The 27,322-nt window shown below is 45.5% G+C and overlaps 1 protein-coding gene across 1 annotated transcript in view; it reads left to right on the forward strand.

Annotated features, from left to right (window-relative positions):
- Nucleotides 1–26,702, forward strand: part of LOC143927334 (short transient receptor potential channel 2-like) — a 125,785-nt gene extending 99,083 nt beyond the window's left edge. The window contains exons 8-13 of the mRNA XM_077451339.1: nucleotides 1,964–2,056; nucleotides 10,014–10,206; nucleotides 19,422–19,549; nucleotides 20,682–20,751; nucleotides 20,883–21,012; nucleotides 24,822–26,702. Of these exons, the coding sequence (XP_077307465.1) occupies nucleotides 1,964–2,056; nucleotides 10,014–10,206; nucleotides 19,422–19,549; nucleotides 20,682–20,751; nucleotides 20,883–21,012; nucleotides 24,822–25,177 (970 nt within the window). The 3' untranslated portion in view covers nucleotides 25,178–26,702. The remainder of the gene's footprint in view (nucleotides 1–1,963; nucleotides 2,057–10,013; nucleotides 10,207–19,421; nucleotides 19,550–20,681; nucleotides 20,752–20,882; nucleotides 21,013–24,821) is intronic.
- Nucleotides 26,703–27,322: the final 620 nt, after the last annotated feature.

Raw genomic sequence — 27,322 nt, forward strand, 5'->3', positions numbered from 1 at the left:
TGCTGGTTGCATTTGAGTACATTCTTTAATGACAGCAGAGTATGTGGATTGCGCAAGCTCCACTGGCTCTCTGGTCTTTTCGTCACTTACGAAGCACACTGTGGATCTGTGTTAATGCCAGATCATTAATAGGTGTGTCCAATACCCTATGCCAGCAAGTAAAATGGCGTTCATGCGCTCGCGCATGCGCCGTACAAGAAGTACACCCTATATTAAGAGAGTGGAGCACCAAGATGGCCGCTCCAGATGACGTCCAATGACGAAACGCGTAGGGCGTGGCCTAAGGTGTACACTCTCTCATTACGGCGGCAGTGGCGGTGAATTCAAAAGCTGTGAGCAGGAAATATATTGAAGCTCTGTTTTTACCCTTCGGTTTGTGAGTAAATTTCTTATACATCTATTAAAATGTTGTTTTAAACGGGATCACACTATGTCTGCATCATTTTGTTTTTAATGAGGGACATCACTGGATGGCAATTGAAGCAGCTCCATATAGCGACACAGGGGCTTACACTGTGGAGGCGCATTAACCCCTCAAGGGGCAGGGGAGCTGGTGAGTGCGGAGTATTGCCTTTATGCATGGGAATCGCACCAGTTGCAATCCAGGAAGTCACCAAGCACTGAAGCACATTGTCACTTTTTTTCCCAGATAGGACTTTCTGATATCATTTTTCTGCTGCTGCACACTTGTATTAATTTGTATCTGCAATTTTGGAATTTTTTCCTATAGTGATTTTTTTTTTATTTTTTGTAATTTTTTTCCTGGTAGCGACTTTTATATTTACTGAATACAAAGCACTGTACTTGCGTATTTACATTAGCACGTAGCACTTTATTGCACCTATAGAAGTTGTGGCACTATTTTGGGCACTTAGCACTTTACTCATTATGTGATTAGTAAAAACGCACATTAAAAACGCACAAAAGTACTTCTATAAGATGCATATTGTAATTGTACATTAGTATATAGTAATGTAATCCAAATAGCATTTTTGTTATATATTCTTAAGCACGGTTTATATTGTTAGTTGTACAACTGCACATAAGGATTTTTATTTTTATTTGTATTTTTATTTTCATTTTTTTCTTAGCATTTTTCTCACATGTCAGCTACTAGTGGATAATTTAACTATAAGACGAGACTATTGTAGACATCTAGTAGATATAAAAACAGGAGAGCGCCATAACTACCCCCTTTTTTATATTTGTCTATGTTTTCAACCTTTGGGTTGGATTTTTAGGTAGTGGCAGCCCCTCATTTCCACGTCAATTGTTATTTGGTTTCAAGGCCTCACATATTGGGCCTAATCACATTTTACGTCCATAGCGCACCTTGACCCCCCCTTTTTCTATGGTGCAGAGACTATTCACAAGTCTGTAAGGTGGAAAGTAGTCAGGTTCAGGCAGAGCTCATGGAGGGCACAAATCCAGTAGCTAGGTCAATCTGAGCTGGCAACAGGCAGGCAAGCAGAAGAGTAGTCAGATCAATTTGGGTCTGCAAGGAACAGGCAACTGGCAGGCTACTGTAAGTGTTATGACTCTTTAGTTCTCAGGTAGCTAATGATAAGACATAGCACTTGCCATTTCAAAGACTGGAGCCTAAATAACCTTTTAGTTAGAGGACATGCCTAGCGCCACTTCAGGAAACTCTGAAATACCTGGGGATAGTGGAGGTCCTAGCAATTTTGGAAGACTCTGTAAGGATCCTGTGAATACTGGATGTCCCAGGAATTCTGGTAACCCGGGAAGACCTAGCAGGGATTCTATGAGTGCTAATTTTCCTATTGTTCAAGATAAGAACTGGGAGGACTAATTAGACTCACTAAGATAATATTCAGAATTTCTGACATGATCAACAAATATTTTTTTAATTTTTAAGTGGAGTAAATTAAAAAAAAGTCCATTGTTACGGGTTAGCATACCCTTTAATCCTTGGGTCTCCCTCTGTTTCTCCCTTCCTTAGGTTCATGTTTATCTTGATGATTATTCTCACTGCCTTCCTGTGTGGCCTCAACAACATCTATGTTAACTACAGCGATTCAGACAAGCTGGGAAAGTACGTATTTCACATTCTACACAAGTAATCCTGTCTCTGGACCAGAAATGGAAGCACTCAGATACCTAAACAGAAAATAAAATGGTTGCAGGTCGTTTTTATTTTGTTTTATTTTTATAAATAATTTGATTGGCATTTTAGAAATGTATTTAAAATCTTTATTTTGCAAACAGATTTAAAGCCCAATAGGAAATTTAGTAAAAAAAAAAAAATCTAACTTTGAGCTAAAAACATTCCAGAACAAAGGAAAGGATCCCCCATGTGGTCAACTTTTAAAGGCACACAATTAAATCAAAGGATTTTTGAATGCTAAATGTCTACTTTTGTTTTAAAAACAGCTGAGTTTGCAAGTTTGTGTTTTTGTCTGTTTTGAAAACTATGCTTTTTTTTTTTTTTGTATTAAAAAAAAAAAAAAAAAAAAAAAAAAAAAATCAAAGGATTTTTTAATAGAATATATTGATAGTTTTCAAAATGTTTATTAGAGAAATATAGAAAAATGTATAAAAAAAAAGAATATGGAATGTTAAAACATGTCTAAAATTTTTACACTGTTATGCACCTAAATATACAATACAGTTTTGGATTTCTCACCATCAAACTAGACCCCCTCCTCCACCATGGGAGGAGTAGCTGATTGGAAGGCAGGAATAGCCTGAGGACACACTGGGGTCAGGCAGAAAAGAGGAGCACTGTTAAAGGTGATTTTATGCCTGCAACAAGCGAACAAAAAGTGGCGTGGAGTCACAGCTCTTAATGCTAGATGTATTTTATTGGATGCTGAGATGAGCAGTCGCATACTCCTTCCATGGTGGAGGAGGGTGTCTAGTTTTACTGCAGACCTCCCCTTTTTGGTGAGATAGTCGAATCACCTACACACATGTTTATGCCGCTAGGGACCCTCGGGTTGAGAATTTGAAAAACTGTACCCTTGTATGTTTTTAAAGACAACCTTTGGAATGTTGCACACACCGTTAAAATATCTAAATAGGGTTTCTTCTTGTTTACACTTCTGAAGAAGGAGGCAACTTTATACTCTGAAACGCGCCGGGTGCGAGAAATCCAAAACTGTATTGTATATTTTGTAACATTGGGGTGTTTAGCTCAATTGGTAGATGCAATTTTTAGTTCACATCAGGCAGGCGTTTATGGTTAAGGGCCTGGTAGCCCACGTTTATTATAAGAAAACAAAATATTAGTCCATCCAGAAATCCCGCGCAGGGGTCCAAGCTTACATTAAATACACAAAAAATCCAAATGAAAATGCTAGCCCACCTGGCTACTCTTCAGCAGTAGTGCTGCTATAGGTACTTGCTCCGTCCACCAAACTGCTTGGACGCACACAGTCTTAGGCTCCTTGGACGCACACAGCTTCAAGCCCTTTAACACACAGCTTTGGACTCCTTGGACGCACATAGCTTCAACCCTTCAACGCACACAGCTTTGGGCTCTTTGGACGCACACAGCTTCAACCCTTCAACGCACACAGCTTTGGGCTCTATGGGCTCTTTGGACATGCACACAGCTTCAAGCTACTCCACTCCACCATCCCTCACACTCTACTCCCAACAGCCCTTCATTATATGGCCTGTCTGCAGCTGGGCACACACCCTGCTCGTTATCACCAAGGCCTGGACACAGGGTTGGAGATCCCCCTTTCCTCCAATTTCACAGGGACAGAGCCTCACTCTGTCACATATCCCTCCCCCTTTGTTTCGATCCGGAGGGAGGAACACCAGCACCCATCATGATGGTTGGGACAACTCTGTGCTGGCTGTCAGCCACGTAGGCCCAACCTTTTTCTGGGTGTGCTTCCAGGAACATTCCCCCCCTTTGTTTTGACCCAGAGGGCGGAACCCCCAAGTTACTTTTGGCACCTCTGTGCCAGATACCATTTACAGAAGTACACTCCTGTCCAACCTCGCTTCTCCTAACGGGGAACTCTACCCAATGCCTCCTTTGGTGTCTCCCTCTAAGCCTTACTGTCACTCTGCTATGAGCTTTGATGCAACCTTCCCAACTTTTCTTCCGAGTGCATTTCCATAAGCACTTCCTCTCCTGAAATCTTAATGGGTTCCCGTTGGTCTTTCTACCAACCCTTCTGCCTCCACGCTTCAGGTTCCCAGGTTTCCCCAAAACTTTCTCAGCAGTACTGTTCTGAGACTGTAGGGGGCCTATTTCTATAGTGTTTAGAACGGAAACCCACCTCTTATTTCTGGTACCTGACTCAGCAGTCACTAATTGATTACCAGGTTTACCTGTACCTTTGGGCACCACATTATGTACCATTAACACATTATTTGGTTCATCATTGACAGACATATTCAAACCAACATTAGACCTCTCAATGTTGCACATGTCACCAATGCCTTTTTTTTCAAAATTTGCTAGGGCAGAGTCTGCAGAGGGCACACATACCAGAGGGCCGCCATCACCCACAGGAACCTCACAGGACGCCACCTCCCCTGGGTTCACCCACTCTGCAGGCAGCTGTCCTACCACTTGACCCGTTCTGATGCCATCTGTATTTTTATCCACCGGAACAGGCAAGCTCTCGTCTGATCCACAATTTTTACCACGCTCCTTGCCCATTCCGCTGTCCCGGGGACCTTATTAGGTTTGTCACCTAAACCAACCACTGGACTGGGGACCCCAGTCTCTTTAACCACCTTTGTTTGAGCCCTGGTCAGGATCTCTGCTGCTTTCAGGTCCACACATGGCCCTTCCACCTCATGTGGTTTTTCTACTGGTGCAGTATACACGCCCTTCACCAACTGACCAGCACCACACTGGACCATAGCAGCAGAAATGCTTCCCATCTGGCTGTTAGGAGGTGTAACCACAGGCAATTTAGGCTTATTTTCAACTTCTCCAACATCTGTCTCAAATATTTCTTCTGGATCTAATCTAGCAGCATACGTAGCGGTAACTTTTAACAAAAGTAGCAAATTTAGGAATAAACCATTCCTGTCCAGTTTTGCTTTGCTCTGTACAGCCTGCCATACAGTGCTCCACCTAGTGGTACTCCACAATACCAGACCATCAGACTGTGGAGGAGACACACTAGTATAGATTGGCTGTACATCCCAAAGTTCAAGCATCTCTTTTAATGCTTCGGTTATAAACCAGGCCCTTGACTCCCGACCTAAGTCCTTCCTGGGGATTTTCATGACACTGGGGATGCAGAGAGACTCACTTGCTGAGACTTGAAAAGTTGCGACGGTTAACGGAACCTTCTCGCAGCTGGAGGTAAACACGGCCTGGTGCTCCACCAGAGTGCTGCCAGGTGCTGGACTCATACCCAACTTCTCAGGCTCAGCATCAGTGAACTGCTCCAGAACATTACCAGTGACGTCACGTTGACACTCCATGCCGACCTCAGTTTTGTGGGTCACGGACAATGTCTCTGCTGTGCCCTTATTTGGTTCATCCTGCTCACCAGGGTTAACCCCTGCAGCAGCCACCGCGCCCTCAGGTACAGGCTGTTCTGCAGCCCCTCCTGCTGGCCCAGCAGAAACCGTGTCCACCTTATTTTTGTGCATAAAAGCCTTATCTATCAGGGAGATAAGATTTTCACCCCAACTATTCCAATCTATTGTATGTGAGCTCCCTTCTGCGGTACTCCTCAGCACCGATCCTTCTGCCCAAGGAGATACATAAGAACAGACTGGCTTAGTTGCAGACTCATAACACCAGTCATTGTAAATGATGTCAGACTGTGGTAGCACAGGTTGCAATACACCATATTCACCACCTTTCTCTGCTTGCATTTCATAAGCCTCACACACTTTTGCATTTTTCACAGGTTGTGTTAATCCACCATTTACCTGCACATTTTTTAGTACTAGCAGCTTGCACTAACACATTACCATTACACAGTACAGTTCCATTCTGTCCCACCAGAGTGACATCGCAGTTGTCCAGGGCAACCTCTGACTCCAACACATGAAGTTCCCTGGCTCATTTTTGATAACCCCAGGTTCTTTCAGAGCAAAAGTTTTCCCAACAGCATTAAACTTTTCATTAACAGTAACACTTATAGCATTTTTCGCATTTGTAGGCTGTCCTAGCCCATGGTCAACTTGAGCCTGATAGTCATTAGACACAACACTTTTAGTCATCAACACAGGTTCTATTTGTATTTTAACCCTTGCATTCCCACTATATAGGGAAAAGTCATTCTCAAGTGCACATTCAGTGGCCCCACTAACTGGGGTCACTCTCACATCATCATGGACAGTCTCGTAACCAGTCCTTTTACACATGAAATCAGCAGTTCCAGCCATCTTTTCATTAAAGACAGTCTTACCCACCGCAGTAGTTGGTGTCACCATCTTCATTTGAGTACGTCGTCTTATGCACCAGTCCTCTGCTGCACTTTTACTGGCCAACTCCTCCTGGTGGCCATGGGATGAAACTACAGCAGGCATCTCCCACCGTTTAGCACCCCCTGCAGGCACAACAGGAAACTTCTTGTTGCTAGGGGTGACTGCAAATTTTCACCGGAATCTGGGCCTACAGACAAAACTTTCTCAGCAACATTATCTCCAGCCGTATTCCACAACCTAGGGCAAGAAAACATGCCATGCCCCAGCTGGCCACATTCCAGGCATGGTACTGGACGATTTTTTTCCAAATCGATTCTCTCCTGGTGATTCCCAGCTGGCCGGAATGCACAGGCCTCTTTGTGGGGACGCTGAACCAAACCTCTACTGCAGCTCCTTTCAGGCATAAATTTCACTCCGGTTGCCATGGGAGACCGCACTCTCCCAGCAGAACTTTGCTGGCTCTCTCCAACATGAAAAATTGGCTCCTCCTTAAGCCGCTTTCCACGATCCTTATTAGACATAGCCCATGGTACAGAGACAGCCCGACTGGCTTCCTCTGCGTTGCTATGGGCAACCACTCTCATCCTCAGCCTTTGATCAGCCTCTCTCCTTGCATATAGCATGGGCTTCTCTCTGCTGGATCCCGTCTCATGCTGTGACACATTCACATCTTTCACAATAGCTGTTGTTTTAACTGCAGCAGCTTTGCCAGGGACAACAACAGCCCTCTTCCAGTTATGGACATCCAGCGGCTTTCCCCTTGCACTGAGGGTTGGCTTCCTTTCCTCTGTAGCTTGGTTCAGTGCTGCTAAATGCCGCTTGCACCAATCCACTGCAGATTCAAATGCTGATGGACTCTCCATAACAGCAGTCACCTGTGCACTCATTGCACCAGTGTTGCTAGGGACAACCCCAGCCCTTTTTCTCCTTGATAAACTCTGATCAGGTATGTATGGGGCTCGTTCGGGCGGTAACAACCCCTCCAAACACAGAGCTCTGTCTCTCATTTCAGCAAACCTGGCCTCTTTTAGGAGCTTTGACTGCCCCATGCTTAGAGACTCCAGAACAACTTTAAACAGTCCAGGAAAATGAAAGTGTCTCTTTTAAAGCAAGTTGCTTTTCTCTTCATGCAAGCTTTCCTCACCTGCACATTGCACACACTGATTGTGCTGTCTCTTGCACACAAACAGTTCATAGCAAGAAAAAAAAAAAAAAAAAAAAAAAAAAAATTTGACTTTTCATTCACAGGTACACCACCTGCAACACGCAATGCCTTTTGCCTGGCTGCACTTCCACACACAGCCAATAGTTCCTGACTTGAACTTACTGTAGGGCAAGGACCCGGATTCCACCGTCTTGTGCCCGCATTCGAACACCACTTGTAACATTGGGGTGTTTAGCCAGGGGCGGACTGACCATTGGGCTACTCGGGCACTGCCCGAGGGCCCCATGTCACTAGGGGGCCCCATCAGGGTTGCCAGCCTCAGTAAAACAAGGGACAGTGTGTAAATCCTGAGATTATAGCTGCCCCACCTCTCCAGTACCTTCTCAGCCAATAGAAACATGTCTATGTGTACTGTGTGTGTGATTGTATACTGTGTGTGTGTTTGTGTATACTATGTGGGCCCCATAATCTCTGATTGCCTGGGAGCCCCATAATCTCCTATTGCCCGGGGGCCCCATGAGTTGTCAGTCCGCCCCTGTGTTTAGCTCAATTGGTAGATGCAATTTTTAGTTCACATCAGGCAGGTGTTTATGGTTAAGGGCCTGGTAGCCCACGTTTATTATAAGAAAACAAAATATTAGTCCATCCAGAAATCCCACGCAGGGGTCCAAGCTTACATGAAATACACAAAAAATCCAAATGAAAATGCTAGCCCACCTGGCTACTCTTCAGCAGTAGTGCTGCTATAGGTACTTGCTCCGTCCACCAAACTGCTTGGACGCACACAGTCTTAGGCTCCTTGGACGCACACAGCTTCAAGCCCTTTAAGGCCGGGTTCACACCGCTGTGATGCGGGAACGCCGCGAATCCGCGGCGTTTTCCCACATCGCATTACTCCCGCCGGCAGTTCACACTGCCCTATGCGGACGGCTGGGAGTGTCAATGATATGTTAATGACACCCCCAGATCCGTCCGCATATCGCAGTGCGATCTGCCGACTCGCACAGGAATCGGATCGCATGGTGTGAACCCCCATGCGATCCGATTCTGTTGCGGACCAAAAAAAGGGTCCCGTGCGAGTTTGCTGCGGGAGCGATGCGAATTCAGCCATACTATCTGTATGGCTGAACTCGCATCGCTACGGAGATCGGATGTGATTTGCGGTGCGAATCACATCCGGATCTCCCCCCGCAGCAGTGTGAACCCAGCCTAACACACAGCTTTGGACTCCTTGGACGCACACAGCTTCAACCCTTCAACGCACACAGCTTTGGGCTCTTTGGACGCACACAGCTTCAACCCTTCAACGCACACAGCTTTGGGCTCTTTGGGCATGCACACAGCTTCAAGCTACTCCACTCCACCATCCCTCACACTCTACTCCCAACAGCCCTTCATTATATGGCCTGTCTGCAGCTGGGCACACACCCTGCTCGTTATCACCAAGGCCTGGACACAGGGTTGGAGATCCCCCTTTCCTCCAATTTCACAGGGACAGAGCCTTGCTCTGTCACAATTTAGGTATATAATGGTGTAAAAGTTTTAGACATGTTTTAACATTCCATGTTCTTTTTTATAAATTTTTTCTATATCTCTCTAATAAACATTTTGAAAACTATCAATATATTCTATTAAAATCCTTTGATTTAATTTTGTGCCTTAAAAGTCCACCACATAGGGGGGTCCTTTCCTTTGTTTTGTAACATTGGATGTGGTACACACCCTTGCACAATAACACTGGCTTAACAATCCTTCTCTAAATACATTCCAGATGCATAAAAACGAAAGGTGTGCAAATTCTTACATTTTTCTTTAGACAGAAGCAACAGCATCAGTAAAAATAAAAATAAAAAGCCTGCACACTGCATGTTCTCTGTGTGGAAACAGTGGCCTCTTTGCAGAGGTCTGACATGCCCTCTAATCAGCAGGGAGTGTGACATTTCCAGATAAGACTGAAGCTAGAGTTCTTATTTAGAAGTTTGTATTTGGCATGGGTTGACTGTCCATTGACTGGCCCCTGTTATGCTGGCCATAGACAGTTTGAATGCTGAACCAGCAGAGTTTCTAACCATGTTGGACGGGCTGAATGTACCAAGCGGATTCTTCGATCAACTTGGTTACAACCAGCCTGCCAGATTTCGGCTAGTATAGCTGCTAATAATAATACAATGGCTTAGCAGGTGGGATTCCCTTGTCAACATTGTCTGTGTTGATGGGGGAGTCAAGCAAATTTCTTTCCTGCAACCAAGAAATTTGCCCCCTGTATGGGCTGCTTTACACAATTTTGTTATTTATTCTGTGTACAGCTGTTTTTGTTTTTTTCATTGAGAAACCCAAAAGGAAACAAAATGCAGAATTTTAAATGTAAAGTCCTTGTAAAAACCACATAAGAATATAGAGAGCCGGTACGTGTCTGTTTGTATTTCTGAGAGCTCTCAGGTCATTCTTTGTCTCTTGGCTATTTCAGCTTAAATGAAACTTTCCAGTTTCTGTTCTGGACGATGTTCCAGATGGTGGAACGGACCACCGTGGACATGAACCACTACTATGTGGCAGAATTTGCTGGTCGAGCACTGTATGGAATCTTTACCATTATCATGGTGATTGTCCTACTCAACATGCTTATTGCCATGATCACCAATTCCTTCCAGAAGATTGAGGTGAGAGTGGTACCCTAGTGTGAGAGATAACTGGGTGATGGGAACTGCTCCAATGACATATTACATGTTACACAATTCAGCAGGTGGTTGGAGCCATTGTATTGGGTATAATTGTTAACTGTCACAAAATTTGATGGACTTACTGTGTCACCAGAGGTGGCAAACTACAAGCAGGCTGGACAGATGCTGATGCAACACAATTAGCAAAAGCAAAGCCCAAAGGCAGGTGATCTGAGCATACAGTAGATTCAAAGTAGAGGGTCAGGACTAGGGATGAGCCGAACACCCCACGGTTCGGTTTGCACCAGAACTTACGAACGGACCGAAAATTTGTGCGAACTTTAGAATGCCATTGAAGTCTATGGGACTCGAACGTTCGAAATAAAAAGTGCTAATTTTAATGGCTATTAAGCAAAATATTGTCCTAAAAAGAGTTTGGGGACCCGGCTCCTGCCCCAGGGGACATGGGTCAATGCCAATTTATTTTTAAAAACTTGAGTTTTAACGGGAATACTGTAGGGTTTGTTGTGTTAAGTAGAATCTGTTTGTAATGTTGAACTGGTATATTTTTAAAGTGTAGCTCCAGTCAAAAAATCTATTTTTAAGCTTTTTGGAAAACATAGGGAAGGGTTATCACCCCTGTATAATTTTTTTGGCCGTCCGTCTTTTTTCATCTCACGTCCTGTTTTCTCCTTCCATTTGCAAGTAGGAGACGTTTGTAAGTTGAATGTTTGAAAGTAGGGTCCTGCCTTATATGCTCTGCAGAAATGGGGGCCAAAGGGTTGCCACAACACTGTTATCCCTCAAAGTGACTCTTGGTGGGCGCTGGAGTGCCCTGCTGTGAACGATTATATAAAGAATTGTAATTACATGGCATTGTTGAACAGTGGTAGAAAAATTGGGCCTTTGGTGGTTGTGGTGGTGGTGCTGGTGCCACAACACTATAAGTCCTCACAGTTACTCTCGGTGGGCGTATGAACGGGCCCTGCTGTGAAATATTATATCAAGAATTGTAATTTCATGCCCCTGTTAAACAGGGGCTGAAAAATTGGGCCTTAGGCACTGCTTGCTGGTGCCACGACACTGCAACCTCACCCAGATACTCTAGTTGGAGTGCAGGAATGAGCTCTGCTGCAAAGCATGGCATCAAAAATTGTAATTACATGCCCCTGTTAAACAGGGGCTGAAAAATTGGGCCTTAGGCACTGGTGCTGGTGCCCCGACACTGCAACCTCTCCCATATACTCTAGTTGGAGTGCAGGAATGAGCCCTGCTGCAAAGCATTGCATCCAAAATTATAATTACATGCCCCTGTTAAACAGGGGCTGAATAATTGGGCTGGTGGCGTCAACCAGAACCAAAAAAGTTCTTCCAAGCTATCAGCAGGATCATTGAGAAGAAAAAAAAAAAAAATTATTCGGTTACATCAGCTTCAGGTGCTTGATAGCTGTGGGTGATCCAAGACTGATTCATCTTGATGAAGGTCAGTCGATCAACCAAGTCGGTGGACAGGCGCACACTGCGATCGGTTACAAAGCCTCCAAGCAGCACTGAAGGTGCGTTGCGAAAGAACGCTGGCTGCAGGACAGGCCAGTAGCTCAATTGCATACTGTGCAAGCTCTGGCCAGTGATCCATCCTCATGACCCAGTAAGCCAGAGGATTTTCGGTGGGAAAGGTGTCCAAGTCTGACCTTGCCCCTAGGTGTTCCTGCACCATGTAAATCAGACACTGGCGATGGTTGCTGGAACCAATCATACCTTGGGGCTGCGGACTAAAAAATTGTCTGAACGCATCGGACAGATGGCCACCGCTCCTTCTGTCACTGACCAAAGCCTCAGCAACATGTTGTCCAGGACCAGGAGTTTGTAACCTCCCAGTCTCGCACAGACCTTTCTGCAAGGCCTCCCGGAGATGTCTCATCCTCTGCTCTTTCTGCGACGGCAAGATAAGGTCCTCAACCTTACTCTTGTACCATGGATCAAGGAGAGTGGCCAGCTAGTAATGGTCCCTCTCCTTGATCCGAAGAATACGAGGATCCTTCCGTGGGCTTTGCAGGATCAGGGAGGCCATGCAGCGTAGGTTAGCTAAGGCATTCGGTCCGGAGTCCTCTGGATCACTAACGACAACATGATCCGCAGCCACCTCCTCCCAGCCACGTACAAGTCCACGGGTTTCTTGGGACTGTAAATCATCCCTAAAAGACTGCTGATGCTGAGTGCCAGGCTCCACTTCCATGCTGATACAAGCCTCCTCCTCCTCTTCCTGTGTGATGGGTGGGACAGCAGGAACACTGTCTGGATAAAGGGGGCCTTGAGAGACAAGGAAGTCCTCCTCTTCCTGCCTCTGTTCTGCATCAAGTGCCCTGTTCCTTATTCCATACAGCGTGTGCTCCAACAGGTGGACAAGAGGTACAGTGTCACAGATGCATGCACTGTCACTGCTCACCATCCTTGTGGCCTCCTCAAATGGTGACAGGACAGTGCATGCATCCCTGATCATGCCCCACTGGCGTGGTGAAAAAAAAACAAGCTCCCCTGACCCTGTCCTGTGCCATAGTCACACAGGTACTCATTGATGGCCCTCTGCTGCGTGTGCAGCCGCTGCAGCATGGCCAACGTTGAGTTCCACCTGGTGGGCATGTCACATATAAGGCGGTTCTTGGGCAGGTTCAACTCCTTTTGGAGCTCAGCCAGCTGAGCACTGGCATTAAATGATTGGCAGAAATGCACACAGACTTTCCTGGCCTGCCTCAGGACATCCTGTAAGCCCGGGTACCTGCCCAAGAACTGTTGCACCACCAGGTTAAGGACGTGAGCCACACAGGGCACATGGGTCAATTGTCCCTGTCGGAGGACGGAGAGGAGGTTGGTGCCATTGTCGCAAACCACCATTCCTGGCTTAAGCTGGCGTGGCTTCAACCACCTCTTGGCCTGCCCCTGCAGAGATGACAAAATATCTGCCCCAGTGTGGCTCCTGTCCCCCAAACAAACAAGCACAAGCACGGCATTGCATCTTTTTGCCTGCGTACTTGCATAACCCCTTAAACGCCTATGGAGCACCACTGGTTCCGAGAACAAAGCACTGGAAGAGGCCATGGAGGAAGAAAAAGAGGAGGGGATTGAGGAGAGAGGTGTGTCACAACCAGTAGTAGCATTTTGGAGGCGTGGTGGCGGAACAACCTCCAACACTACTGCACCTTGTCTTGCATCCTTCCCAGCTGCCAGAAGAGTGACCCAATGGGCCGTGAAGGATAGGTAACGTCCCTGTCCATGCCTGCTGGACCATGAGTCAGCGGTAATATGCACCTTACCGCTGACCGCCCTGTCCAGCGAGGCATGGACATTGCCTTCCACATGCCGGTAGAGAGCCGGAATCGCCTTCCATGAAAAAAAGTGGCGTTTGGTGACCTGCCACTGAGGAACCGCACATTGCACACAAAGGGGCCAAGTCTACCAACTGAAAAGGCAGCAGTTTAAGTGCTAGCAATTTAGCCAAACTAGCATTCAACCTCTGGGCATGTGGATGGCTGAGAGTGAACTTCTTTCGACGGTACAGCAGCTGGGGTAGGGAAATTTGCCTGCTACAATCAGACGTGGGTGTACTGCTAGCAGAGTGCCCGCAAGTACTTGGCTGTGACACACCTAATTCTACACCTACATTCTTCTCAGTGCAGGTTTCAGAGAGGACTAAAGGTCTAGTGGGGTTGGAGATCCCAGCTGATGAGGAGCAAGGAGAGGTCCAATTTGTTCTTTGGTGTGGGTCTTTAAGGTACGCTTGCCAACAAGCTTGCAAATAGCAGCGGTGCGATCTGATGCACTCGTCTCTAAAAAGGCCCACACCAAAGAACTTTTGGAATAACGCGCAGAGGCAGCGCCCTGCACAGGTGGAGCTCTGCGGTGTGATTTAGTCGGTGTTCTGCCCCTAAGCTGGCCCCCGGAGGGCATCCTGCCTCATTGGAGATGTGCTTCCTGCTCCTCCTCCTCTCTCCTATCAGGCACCCACGTGGAGTCAGTGACCTCATCATCCCCTCCCTCTTCATCACTGGAGCAAACCTGGCAGTATGCTGCAGCTGGTGGAACATGACTGCCAGATTGCTGTCTTTCTTGAGCATCCCCTCTCTCTGCACTCACGCTACTGCCTTCCTCTAGCTGGGTATCATCATCAGAGCCTTCAAAATGCTGGGCATCCTCCTGGAGCATGTACCCAGCACTGTGCTCAAACAGTTCGGGGGACTCCTCAGGAGGACATGGTGGGTCTAGGGAAGGAGTGACTGATAACATTGAGACGAGGGAAGAGGACGCGTTGGCAACTGCTTTGCTAGTACCCTGAGCCTGAGTCTTCGGCATGATGCGGCTCAACACGTCCAGCTGCCAAAAATAAGGACAAGTGTGTCCCATGGCCACGTGCTGATGACGATGCACCGCGCCCATGGCCAGCACTGTTGTCTCTAGACACAGAGCCTGCTTTCCCTCTTTTATTGGCTCGTGACTGTCTGCCTCTCCTTGTTGGCCTTCCAGACATAGTAATGGCCTGCAGGGAGATGGGAAAAACAGCAATTGGGTAGTGTATACTGTGCAGGAGGCACACAACACCCAATATAAATGCTGCAGATGCCTGTATTAGAGAACACCAGCAATAAGGGGTATCTTCAGGTGTATACTGTGCTAGAGGCACACAACACCCACTTTAACTCCTGCAGATGCCTGTATTAGAGAACACCAGTAATACAGGGTAGATACAGGTGTATACTGTGCTGGAGGCACACAACACCCACTTTAACTCCTGCAGATGCCTGTATTAGAGAACACCAGCAATAAAGGGTAGATACAGGTTTATACTGTGCTGGAGGCACACAACACCCACTTTAACTCCTGTAGATGCCTGTATTAGAGAACACCAGCAATAAAGGGTAGCTAAAGGTGTATACAGTGCTGGAGGCACACAACACCCACTTTAAATCCTGCAGATGCCTGTATTAGAGAACACCAGCAAAAAAGGGTAGATACAGGTGTATACTGTGCTGGAGATACACAACACCCACTTTAACGCCTGCATTAGAGAACACCAGCAATAAAGGGTAGATACAGGTGTATACTGTGGTGGAGGCACACAACGCCCACTTTAACTCCTGCAGATGCCTGTATTAGAGAACACCAGCAATAAAGGGTAGATACAGGTGTATACAGTGCAGGAGGCACACAACACCCACTTTAACTCCTGCAGATGCCTGTATTAGAGAACACCAGCAATAAAGGGTAGATACAGGTGTATACTGTGCTGGAGGCACACAACACCCACTTTAACTCCTGCAGATGCCTGCATTAGAGAACACCAGCAATAAAGGGTAGATACAGGTGTATACTGTGCTGGAGGCACACAACACCCACTTTAACTCCTGCAGATGCCTGCATTAGAGAACACCAGCAATAAAGGGTAGATACAGGTGTATACTGTGCTGGAGGCACACAACACCCACTTTAACTCCTGCAGATGCCTGCATTAGAGAACACCAGCAATACAGGGTAGATACAGGTGTATACTGTGCTGGAGGCACACAACACCCACTTTAACTCCTGCAGATGCCTGTATTAGAGAACACCAGCAATAAAGGGTAGATACAGGTGTATACTGTGCTGGAGGCACACAACACCCACTTTAACTCCTGCAGATGCCTGAGAAAAGAACACACTGTCCCTGCCTATCCTTCTCTCCCTGCATGCCGGAACACACTACACAAGGCCGCGGCGCTGGCGACCTTATATAGTGTTGGGTGTGTACTAAACCCCGAGCTATAATTGGCCACAGGCATCCTGCCTGTGGCCAATTATGGCTCTCCTCGCTGCCGGCGCTGTGATTGGCCAAGCATGTGGGGTCACAGTGCATGCTTGGCCAATCATGAGCCAGCAATGCACTGCGATGGCGCAGTGCATTGTGGGCCGTGAGTGCCACACGAATTTGGTGCGAACGGCCCATAACGTTCGGTATTTGCCGAACAGGCGAACAGCCGGTGTTCGAGTCAAACATGCGTTCGACTCGAACACCAAGCTCATTAATAGTCAGCACAGAAAACCAATGCAGGCGCACAGGTGGAGGACATGGAGTGGAGACCAGTGGAAGGATTGGCAGAGAAGGGTGGTAGAAACTAAGCAGGGCCCAGGATGGGTACAGAGTGGTGGAGGACACTGTATGGAGACTATTGGAATGCTTGTCAGAGAGGGGTGGAGGACACTGAGTGGAGACCAGTGGAATGATCCTCAGAAAAGGGGGGGGCACTGTGTGGAGACCATTGGAATGATTGTCAGAGATGGGTGGAGGACACTGAGTGGAGTCCAGTGGAATTATTGGTAGAGAGGGGTGGTAGACACTAAGCAGAGGCCGGATGTGGGTACATAGGAGTGGAAGATACAGTAGATTTAAAGCAGAGGGTCAGGACAGAAAACCAATACAGGCGGACAGGTGGAGGGCACTTAGTGGAAACCAGTGGAATGATTGTCAGAGAAGGGTGGGAGACACTGAGTGGAGACCAGTGGAATGATTGGCAGAGGGGGTTGGAGGACATTGAGTGGGTTATAAACTGGATGAGACTGGCAGCAGCATTCATGTTAGACTGAAGAGGGAAATTTCTGCGTAGAGGTGAGCCAAAGAGGAGGAAGTTGCAGTAGTCAAGTTGAGAGATAACAAGGGAGTAAATTAGCATCTGGGTTGTGTTTGTTAAGATGGGGAAGATTTTGGAAATGTTTAGAGGTGAAGGTGGCAAGATTTGGATAGTGGGGCTGAACAATTGTCATTCACTTAGGGTTTACATGTCAGAGGAGAATGGCCAAACTTGTTTGATCCAACCATAAGTCCACAGCTGCTCCAATAATCGTCTTTACAATAGCGTCTGAGAAAGGGTTCAGTGGCTCTGACAGGCTTTTATTGCTTGTCTCCATGTTGAGGAGATTTTCCCCTCATTTCCTGCCCCAGGGACAGTAATCACCAGGACAGGAGATGAGGGGGATATCTCTCAATGGAGACACCTCTACTGCAGCCAACTGAAAAGTGGGGTTTCTCTTTAATTCATGGACATTTCTGCTTACTTCACGATGTGTTTCCAGGAAAGAACTTCAGTAGATATTTATACAAAATAAACCTGTTTTCAAGGCTAAAACTGATTATAAAAATTCTCTTATTCAGTGTATTATATATACAATGGATAATAGTCATGTCGTTGTTTTAGATCTTTATTACCAAAAGTATCATTAAAACACTATGATAGCAGATGTCAATATCCTATTAAAGCCCAAATCCACTCTGCAGAATATACAGTGTAAGCCATAACCATTCCAAATATAGGAAGATGTATCAAGTGGTCTCTCTGGGGAACAATATAGAAATATACATTGCCCAAGACCGTAAAGGCGGTGTTAGTAAAGCCAACCCATTAGTAAAGTAGTAAAGGCAATCCAAATGTGGTACAGGCAACTTATTCAGAGATCAACGAAGAAACCACTGGGCATCAATGGCAGTCCTCCAATATTGAACAATAATTTTAGGTGGCTTACTATGCTTCAAAACAAACATCCCTCATAAAGATCCTGAAGATGATCACAGTAATATCCAGAGATTAATTTATACATATTCCAAATGTAAATTCCAGAAATCATTATCCTTTCATTATCCAAATATCTATGAATAAATTAACCAGTGGAAGGCAGTCCTCCAATGTTTGCACTCTCAAAACAGGTGTCCAGCTTATGCACCTTGAAGAATATAGTAGCAAAATTCAGGATCAATGTTGATCACTATGGATCAGTGTGGGCCTATACAGTGTAGCACTGACCCCCGAAGGAGCTGATAATTTGAGTTGGGCCTGCACTCTTCTGAGAAACCCCCATTCTGCGTAACTCTGTCCCCTTGGCACAGCTGTGGTGCAATAATAATACAGTACAATACAAAGAGTATAAGGTACCTGTATTGATCCCTCAGGATCCTCTGGCTCCACCTGGTGGGGAAAGACAGTAGACCACACACTTGTACTCTTAACCAGAAATACTTTTTACTGAAAGTATAACAAATAAGTGATTACAGGTATTGCACTGTCGTCCCAACGTAGAACGTCAGTACAGCATGAATCAACAGTCAGATACAATAAACAATATGCAAGTACGTTAGTATCTAGACCTGGGAGCTCCCTTTACTTAAAGTCTACGTGAGGCCTCACTTAAAGTATTTCCTCCTTTATCTTCTTTCTTCGCTAGCTTAAATGGTTCCTCAGGTAATTGTAATCCAAAGGGGTAAGTGGAGAAAGTTAACTCAGAATACTCCAGATATAACTCCAAGAACTTGTAATCACACTTAGACGCTAAAGTGAACCGGGCCTCAAGCCTACTAAATGTCAGTTGCTCAGTTTCGCTTCCTTGGAACAACAGGTTCCAGAGAGGCCTGTGAGTAAGTCTGTGTGCAATAGTATTAAATGGTGGGCCGTAACCCGCTCACCAACTGGATCAGAGTTTGGGGTGATGGCTTTGGTCCGATAACTGCAGCTTTCTCCCGTCCAGGCTGGGCCAGATGCTCTGTTGCGCTCCCCTGACTGGATCCGGTCCTCCGCTACTCCGACAAGCATCTCTGAACCTTGTCAATCCGATCACCAGCTCTCAGGCTCCGTCAAGTCACCTCGCAAACTTACCGGTTTGCACTCCGCGGTGACTGTCTGCCAATATGTCCGAGAACCTTCCACACAGTTCCGCACAGGCAGGCAGCGTGGTCCCAAGAGACCAAATATGGCCACTGCAGTCCCCTTTATACCCTACCCAGCATGCACTGCATATCAGAGTGCTCATGGGTAGGTCACACAGACTCCTGGGTAACAAAGGTCAAACCTCTTACCAAAACAAACATCACTTCCTATGAAAGTCTTTTGTGTTTAAAAATCATCATATCTGTGCATTACCAGAATGTGTCAGTAGATGGCTCCAAACACTGAGCCATTGCAATGTCCACAGATCTAACATTGATATAAACATAACTACATTAATACACAATTATGTCCCCGCTACAACAGTATACAATTTCCCAACATGAACATGAGCAGCTAAGACAACCTGGCAGGAGATCCACCCTTCCCCACCCTATCCAAGGAAGAAACACATTCTGTATTAGTGTGTCCATATACTTTATAAACTGGGTCTCGTTTCCTGGCTTTAACTCCTCTCTTTCCGTGATGTCTCTGCAGGATGACGCTGATGTAGAATGGAAATTTGCGCGCTCCAAATTGTACCTGTCCTATTTCAGAGAAGGACTGACTCTTCCCGTTCCATTTAACATCATCCCTACCCCAAAATCTCTCTTCTACATTGTCAGGTACTATCCTCATCTCCAATGTCAGCCTTACTCCCTGACAGCCTGGGCATGGTTTACAGCAGATATGTTGGTGTTTGGTGGATATAGAAGAGTGAAAGCCTCTTCTACCTTTCAGGGATTGGGGGGATCTCTGTGCTGAGTTCCCAAGTCTGCAAACATATTCCACCCAGGAGCAGAGGTGGGAATTATGTCAGGGAGAGTTCACAGTAGGAGATGTCACGGACCCACCAGACTTGACTAAAATAACACTGTGACTAAAATAACACTGTGAGGTCCTTTAATTAGATGTAAAATATGTTTTTTGAGAAATAAGTATTAACCCTTTCCTGCTGGCTGCATGCATACATGTGGCAGCACAGAGGTGGGCCTTAGTTTGTGGTAGAAGGCCAGAAGAATGGTACCGCTCCAGGCTGATTGTTTTCCCAGCCTCTGGAACACTAGGTGAAGGTTGCAGGAAGGAAATTTGTTCCATTCCCCCATCAACACAGACAGTGTTGATGTGGGAATCCCTCCTGCCGTGCCATTGTCTTCTCCCGGGGGGTGCCATTGTCTTCTCCCGGGGGGGAAAGCCCTCCCCACCAGGAAAAGACAGTGATTATTGAAGAGGCTAAACCAGCCGATAGCGATAATCATATGTAAAATCCGGCAGGCTGGTTGTACCCAAGTTGATTGATCAATCAACTAGGTACATTCAGCCTGTCCATACACGGTTAAAATCTCAGCAGGATTCAAACCGAGGAAAGACTTGTGATAATAGGAGTGTGATTGTCTTCTTTTGGACCTTATGCCCTGTTGCTACATATATGTGTATGTCTTTTGTGCTGGGAACATGCTCTCTCACCTCCAGCACTGTGACTGTCACTGACAGCTCCCAGTCACTAATAATTAGGAGCCAGTGGATGGGGAAGCCCACACACCTCCCAGCAATGGACCTCCGGCATTATGATTTCCTTAAGGGGTGGGGTGGCATAATAGGGTTAAGTGTCGTGGAATTTAGAAGCTTATTGGCTCTTACTTCACAGAGATGCTTGGCAACCTTTCCCAAACTTGCTGCCCTTATCTGCTATAATGTACAATTTCACTATGTGCATGGCACAGCTCAAATAACACCAGTATTTCTGCCCAATCACAGGGCAATTTTTCAATTTATGTGCTGCTACAAACCCAAGAAGAAGCAAGACTATCCACCTATCTCTACCATTGTAAGTACCAAAATAATTCTACTATATTCTTCTTTAAAGAAAAAGCCCTGAAACATTTTCTTTGGTTTCCATAATAAAATACGGTACTTAAAGTGAATTCTGATGGTCCTGGACATTGTTTTCCCATTCAGTTCAACAGGGGAGTCAACACTGGAGAGTCTGGGGAGAGCCGCATCTCGTACCGCCTGCAGGTGATCAAAGCTCTGGTTCAGAGATACATTGATACGGCTCGCAGGGAGTTTGAGGAAAGCAGACGAAAAGGTAAAAAGTAAAACTGGATCCTCGCTCCCTTTCCCTAATATTTGTATTTGTCTTTGATGTGTGTGGAGGTACTAGATGATAATTATGTTTAGAGTTATTCCTGAATTTTGGGTGACACTAAATTTGGTCTGAATTTCACACACAGATTCAGAAATCCAAATCCAAATTTCTCTGTTATTCATGGCTATTCTGATTCCCAAAAGTCTTCTTATCTCTCGACGGCCAGTGCCACCAAGTCCCAAATTCTATCTTACTAACCCTGGTATAATTTTTAAAGAAAGTGTCTGATTTTTTGGGCCCCAGTATCTCATTGGGCTACCAGAAGCTTCCCAAGCCATTCTATACAGTGTTTCATCATTTGCCGCTCTGCAATGCACACTTTTATCTAGTCTGGTTCAGATTACTGTTGACTTCACTAGGACTTAAAGAGGAAGTAAACTCTCCCACTCTGATGCTTCTTTTTATTTAGTCCATTATGTTAAGTAATTATCAAACTATAGCCACTGTAATTCAGCCCAAATTGCATATTACTTACTGTTTAAAGAAACTTTGAAAAACATGTTTCCAGGGGTTAGGCAGCACCATCTTAAGTATTGTTTTCTGAGTCCACAGTGGAGTGTATTTCCGCCCTTACATTGAGCACTTCCTGTATTGTTAACCAAACCTCCTTCTCAATCCAATGTTTCTATTGCAACCCTGCTTCCCTGTTCATAGCTGACTTGTTTTATTTCATAGTATTTACTTGTGCTGATTATCTAGTGTTTGCCTGTGTGAATCATATCAGCTTTAGCTGATAAGTCTGCAGTAATGCCGTCCCATGCCCTGCTTTACACTGCATGTGAGGTCACATGTCACATGGTGTGTAGGAGGAAGCTCTGAGTAATTATGAAGTGTTCTGGGATATCAGTGGTGTGCCGTAGGAAGTCCTGATAACAGATAGATAAGCACATAGAGAGTATGCCGTAAATCAGGGGAGATCTGGGCATGCTCAGTAACACCATTCTAAAGAACAAAAAGGATTACAACAATACTAAGTAAGGAGATATCTACAAGCAGTGTTCATTAGGGTTTTTTATGCTGATTTACATGGGACAAAGTTGTGGGGGAGGGTTTACAACCACTTTAAGGTTATTCATTTTGGAGGCTCTGAATTTTTTTTTAAAATCAGGCCAGCCACAACTCATTGAGAGGTTCAGAAGTTCACTCATCTCTACTCATGATGGTGTTCAAGATCTGGGGTTGAAAGCTTCAGTGAGTGGTTTTGTCATATTTTTTTTTTTAATTGGGGATATGGGCAGTGCGGGGCAAGGTCATCCAGTGCCCAGGGCAAAGATTCCAAACTGCACACCCCCTATTCAGGATGTGCAAACTTAGGTGATCCTATGCCCAGCAGTCTCTCGCTTGTCAAAATCACCATGCAGCTCAGTTTGAACACTGGGCACATGCGTGTCGATAGCTCCCTCCTCCACTCCCGTCTCTCTCCTGGATACTTCTCCATTCGGCAGTGTGGGTGTGCTCTCTCTCCCCCTCCTCATTCCTGCTAGTGCAGCTCCTGTGTGTTTGTGAAATCTATCGCCTGCTTGTTAATACAAGAGTGCTGCACTGTCAGGAAGGAGGAGGGGGAGGGAGAACACAGCCCGCACCACGTCCCGGCTCTGCCTCCTCACCTTGCTGATCCCAGAGCTGGGCTTACAGGAGTGGTGATGCTGGTGCCGCTACTCCTGTCAGCCTTATAACAGAAGGAAAGCGCCCTCATCGTTACAGTAAAGCAAAGCCGCCTCTCAAGCCCACCCCTTGTCCTGACCCTGGATACGGGTATGGGTGGGGTTGTACAACAAAGTACAGAAGAATGTGGTGGGTAGGGAGAATCTTTCCAGGGATGTACAACTTGGTGGTTAAGTTCCAGTCATTATTGTGGGCAGGTAAAAATAAAGCCAAAGTGTACATACGGTGGATTAGAGAGTCTTTTCTTCAGAGCTAAAAGACAAAAAGAGGATTTAATTTAGATATGTTTAATTGGCTGAGACAAACTTCAGCAGCATTCTTCCATTTAATATGATATTTTTGAAAAATATTTATTTGTTATTATGTATTTTTTTGTTTTACCCCTATTCTTTTTGCGATTTATCACTACCAATATACCACTAGTTTTGATCACTACTGGTTTTCGGGTTTGTTCCTCCCAGACAGAAGTGCGGCTATCTACTAAAGGAGCTTATTAAAAAAATTAAACCAGTTTGCCAAGAAGATCAGAAAAGATCTGTAAAGGAGTCCTCTGAAAGTACATCTGTATTGCTCACCAGGCAGATCTAGCAGCAATCTTTAAAAATATAAGCTATGCACAATATGGCCAAAAGGTCTGTGAACATCTGACCATCACACCTACTGTATGTACAGTATCTCACAAAAGTGAATACACCCCTCACATTTTTGTAAATATTTTATTATATCTTTTCATGTGACAACACTGAAGAAATGACACTTTGCTACAATGTAAAGTAGTGAGTGTACAGCTTGTATAACAGTGTAAATTTACTGTGCCCTCAAAATACCTCAACACACAGCCATTAACGTCTAAACCGCTGGCAACAAAAGTGAGTACACCCCTAAGTGAAGATGTCCAAATCGGGCCAATGTTCGACCAAAGAAGTTGAGTGCATGCGTTCAGTGTCATATCCAGAGGTTGTCTTTGGGAAATAGACATATGAGTGCTGCCAGCATTGCTGCAGAGGTTGAAGGGGTGGGGGGTCAGCGTGTCAGTGCTCAGACCATACGCCGCATACTGCATCAAATTGGTCTGCATGGCTGTCGTCCCAGAAGGAAGCCTTTTCTAAAGATGATGCACAAGAAAGCCGTAAACAGTTTGCTGAAGACAAGCAGACTAAGGACATGGATTACTGGAACCATGTCCTGTGGTTTCATAAGACCAAAATAAACGTATTTGGTTCAGATGGTATCAAGCGTGTGTGGCGGAAACCAGATGAGGAGTACAAAGACACGTGTGTCTTGTCTACAGTCAAGAATGGTGGTGGGAGTGTCATGATCTGGGGCTGCATGAGTGCTGCTGGCACTGGGGAGCTACAGTTAGCATTTGCATTTTGCAGAGCAGAATAGGGACTGGCCAGGGAGGAATTACTTTGAGGCAATTGGACAGTTTTGTTTATTGCAAAGTTTGCTAGAAAGGTTATATAGCAGTGTGCAGAGGGTTCATCCAGATTTTTTTAGCATTAATATGGATATAGAGCCTCCACTCTACTGGGAAGACTTTCCACAAGATTTTGTAGGTTTCTGTAGGATTGTGTGACCCTTTTTGAGGTCAGGTGTGGATATTGAATGAGAATCGGTCTTCAAATTCATCCCAAAAGTGTTCAGCAGGGTTGAGGTCAAGTAACTTCACAACAAACTGGTCAAACCATGTCCTTATGGAGCTGGTTCTGTACACAGGGACACAGTCATGCAGGACAGAAAAGGGTCTTCACCAAACTGTTACCACAAGATTGGAAGAGCACAATTGTCCAAATGATGACCTTTCTTGTGAACACTTGGAGGGGGTGCATGTTATTTTGAACCATGTAGTATAATTAATTATGACCCAGGTATTTTTTACACAATCCCCACCAAACACAGCTACAACATTTCATCCAGTTGGCACAGCACTGCTCAAGTCTTATGCTGTCATCATGATGGCCCAGGGGTGTACAGTAAATGGATGTGATAACAGTGTTGGTTTACTGCAATGTTATAGGAGCTCCACCTTAGATACCCTACCACGAGAACAGCTCTTTACACTACTACTTTTACCCCTACAGATCTCGGCAACCGGATCACAGAGCTGAACAAGAATGTCATCCGTCTCCAGTCGGAGGTGAAACAATTGCGCCGTTCCCTAACAGACAAGGGAGCAGTGGTTAATAATGGTAAAGAAAGCGAGAACGTGCTGAGCCAGTACATCATGAAAGTGAAAAGCAGCTTCCAGAACTACGACCAGGAGTCTGTGGGTTCTGGAAAGGACTCATCGGAGGTCACAGTGCATCAGCAAAGCTTTAAAAGCATTTTGCCAGAGGACGACTGTCCACCATACCCAGATATGCCGACTACCGATGACCTGGACCAAAGCGAGGAAAAGGGAGGCAATGACAACTCAGAGGTGGGAGAGGACATGTAAACATGAAGAATTGGTCCACCAAAGTGATATTTTAGTCATAAGTAGATTCTGGTGGGCCATTGGCTTTTTATATGCCTTGGCTACTCCAACAATGAGATTTCCCCATTTATATCTCCCAATTCTGTTCTTATCCACTTGGAAGTTTTGGGGTGCCTCCACCCACCTTTATGTTTTCCAGCTCCTCCTGTTACATTCTTCATAATATAAACTACATAAATATCCAGCAGGAATGGTGGGAGCCCATAAGCTCATAATGGGCACAGCAAGGGTGCAGGCACAGGAATTCAGTGCAGATAGAGTCGGAACCCCTCATATTGGGTACAGCAGGTATTCAGGCCCGAGAACTCAGTGCAGAGAAGGTGGGAACCCCTCATAATGGGCACATCAGGTGTACAAGACTGGGAACTCAGCACAGTAATGGTGGGAATGCCTCATAATGGGCACAGCATGTGTACGGACCCAGAAACCCAGTGTAGTTATGGTGGGAACCCCTCATAATGGGCAAAAGTGTAGAGAACTGGGAATTCAGGACAGGTATGCTGGGAAGCCATCTTAATGGGCACAGCAGGTATTGAGATCAAAGTACTCAGTGCAGGTATGGTGGGAACCCCTCATAATGAGAACATATGGTATACAAACCTGGGACTTAGCACAGGGATGGTAGGAAACCCTCATAATGAACACAGCAGGTGTACAGACTCAGAGATTTAGCACAGGGATGGTGAGAACCCCTCATAATGGGCACAGCAGGTATACAGACCCAGGAACCCAGTGTAGGTATGGTGGGAAACCTTGATATTCGGCACAATAGGAGTGCAGACCCAGGAACCCAGTGTAGGTATGGTAGGAATCCCTCATAATGGGCACAAAAAAATTGTGCAGAACTGGGAATTCAGCACAGTAATGGTGGGAACCTATCATAATGGGCACAACAGGTTTTGAGATCCAGGTACTCAGTGCAGGTATAATGGTAAACCCTCATAATGTACAGTAGGTGTACAGACCTGGGGTCTGGGCAGGGATAGTGGGAACCCCACACAATGGACACAGCACATGTGCAAATTGAGAACTAAGGGGAGGGATAATGAAGCCCTTAATAATGAGCAGAGCAGCCATGCAGACCCAGGAACTCCACACAGAGATCTCTCCAACAAAGTCCCAGTGAGATGGAAGAGAGTGACAGGGGGTATGACTCGTCAGCATCCACCATATGCTGAAATATCAAGTTAGGATGTAATGAATCTTTTAATTCTTTATGCAACAAGATGGGGTATTCTACTATAAAAACCCACATGGGAGAGTAGTTTGCTGTTATGTCACATAGCGGTAAATCAATGATAACCAGCATTGGATATGTCATAATGAGTAACTCGCCACTCCTAAAAATGGAGTTTGCTAAAACCGTTGCAATGGGGGATTCATTTTTTTCCCACTTTAAAATATATGTCAAGCCAAAGCTTTTTGTTTTCGATGGAGTGTCAGCTTTTACCGCTGTCTGGGGCTCCAATAAAGAAATTTCACCTGACTTCCTGTCTGTTTTTTTTTTTTTTTTTTTTTTATTTTTTTTTTTTGCATCAGTTTATAGCACGCCATAATCTCTCGTCAACAAATTTGTGGCAAGTTTTACGCCCTTGTGATTTTTGGGTGCCCTTCTTCTTATCGCCACTATTTTGCCTATTGGCAGTGCTGCTTTGACATCACATGCAATCCTTTTTCCTTTTTTTCCTTTTTTTAACATCTTCCTCGATTTTATTTTTATTTATTTTAAAGAAATTCGGAAAAGTAGGAATATTACAAAAATATGCTTCCTATTCCATAAACTTATATTTTCCCGTCCCCTCCCCCTCAGATCTCCCTCCCCAACCCCCCCCTCTCTCTCTCCGTCTCTCTCTCCCGCCCTCCCCCTCCCCCCCCCCCGGGACCACTCATTCTGGGACATTCCCTTGTTTCTTATACTCCAACCATTTTCCCCATTTGCTATGATAAATTTCCACTTGCTCTCCTCTTTTAAATATTGATTCCTCCATTGATCTTAACCACTCTACTTTAGCTAACCATTCCCTCATGGATGGGGGTTCAACAGAGCCCCATCTCTTTGGGATCAGGCTTTTTGCAGCAATCAATAAGTGAGGTACCAATGAATTT

The sequence above is a fragment of the Lithobates pipiens genome, unplaced genomic scaffold, assembly GCF_037356315.1.
Source record: "Lithobates pipiens isolate NorthernLeopardFrog02 unplaced genomic scaffold, aLitPip1_a1.2 Scaffold_23, whole genome shotgun sequence".
Classification (NCBI taxonomy): domain Eukaryota; kingdom Metazoa; phylum Chordata; class Amphibia; order Anura; family Ranidae; genus Lithobates; species Lithobates pipiens.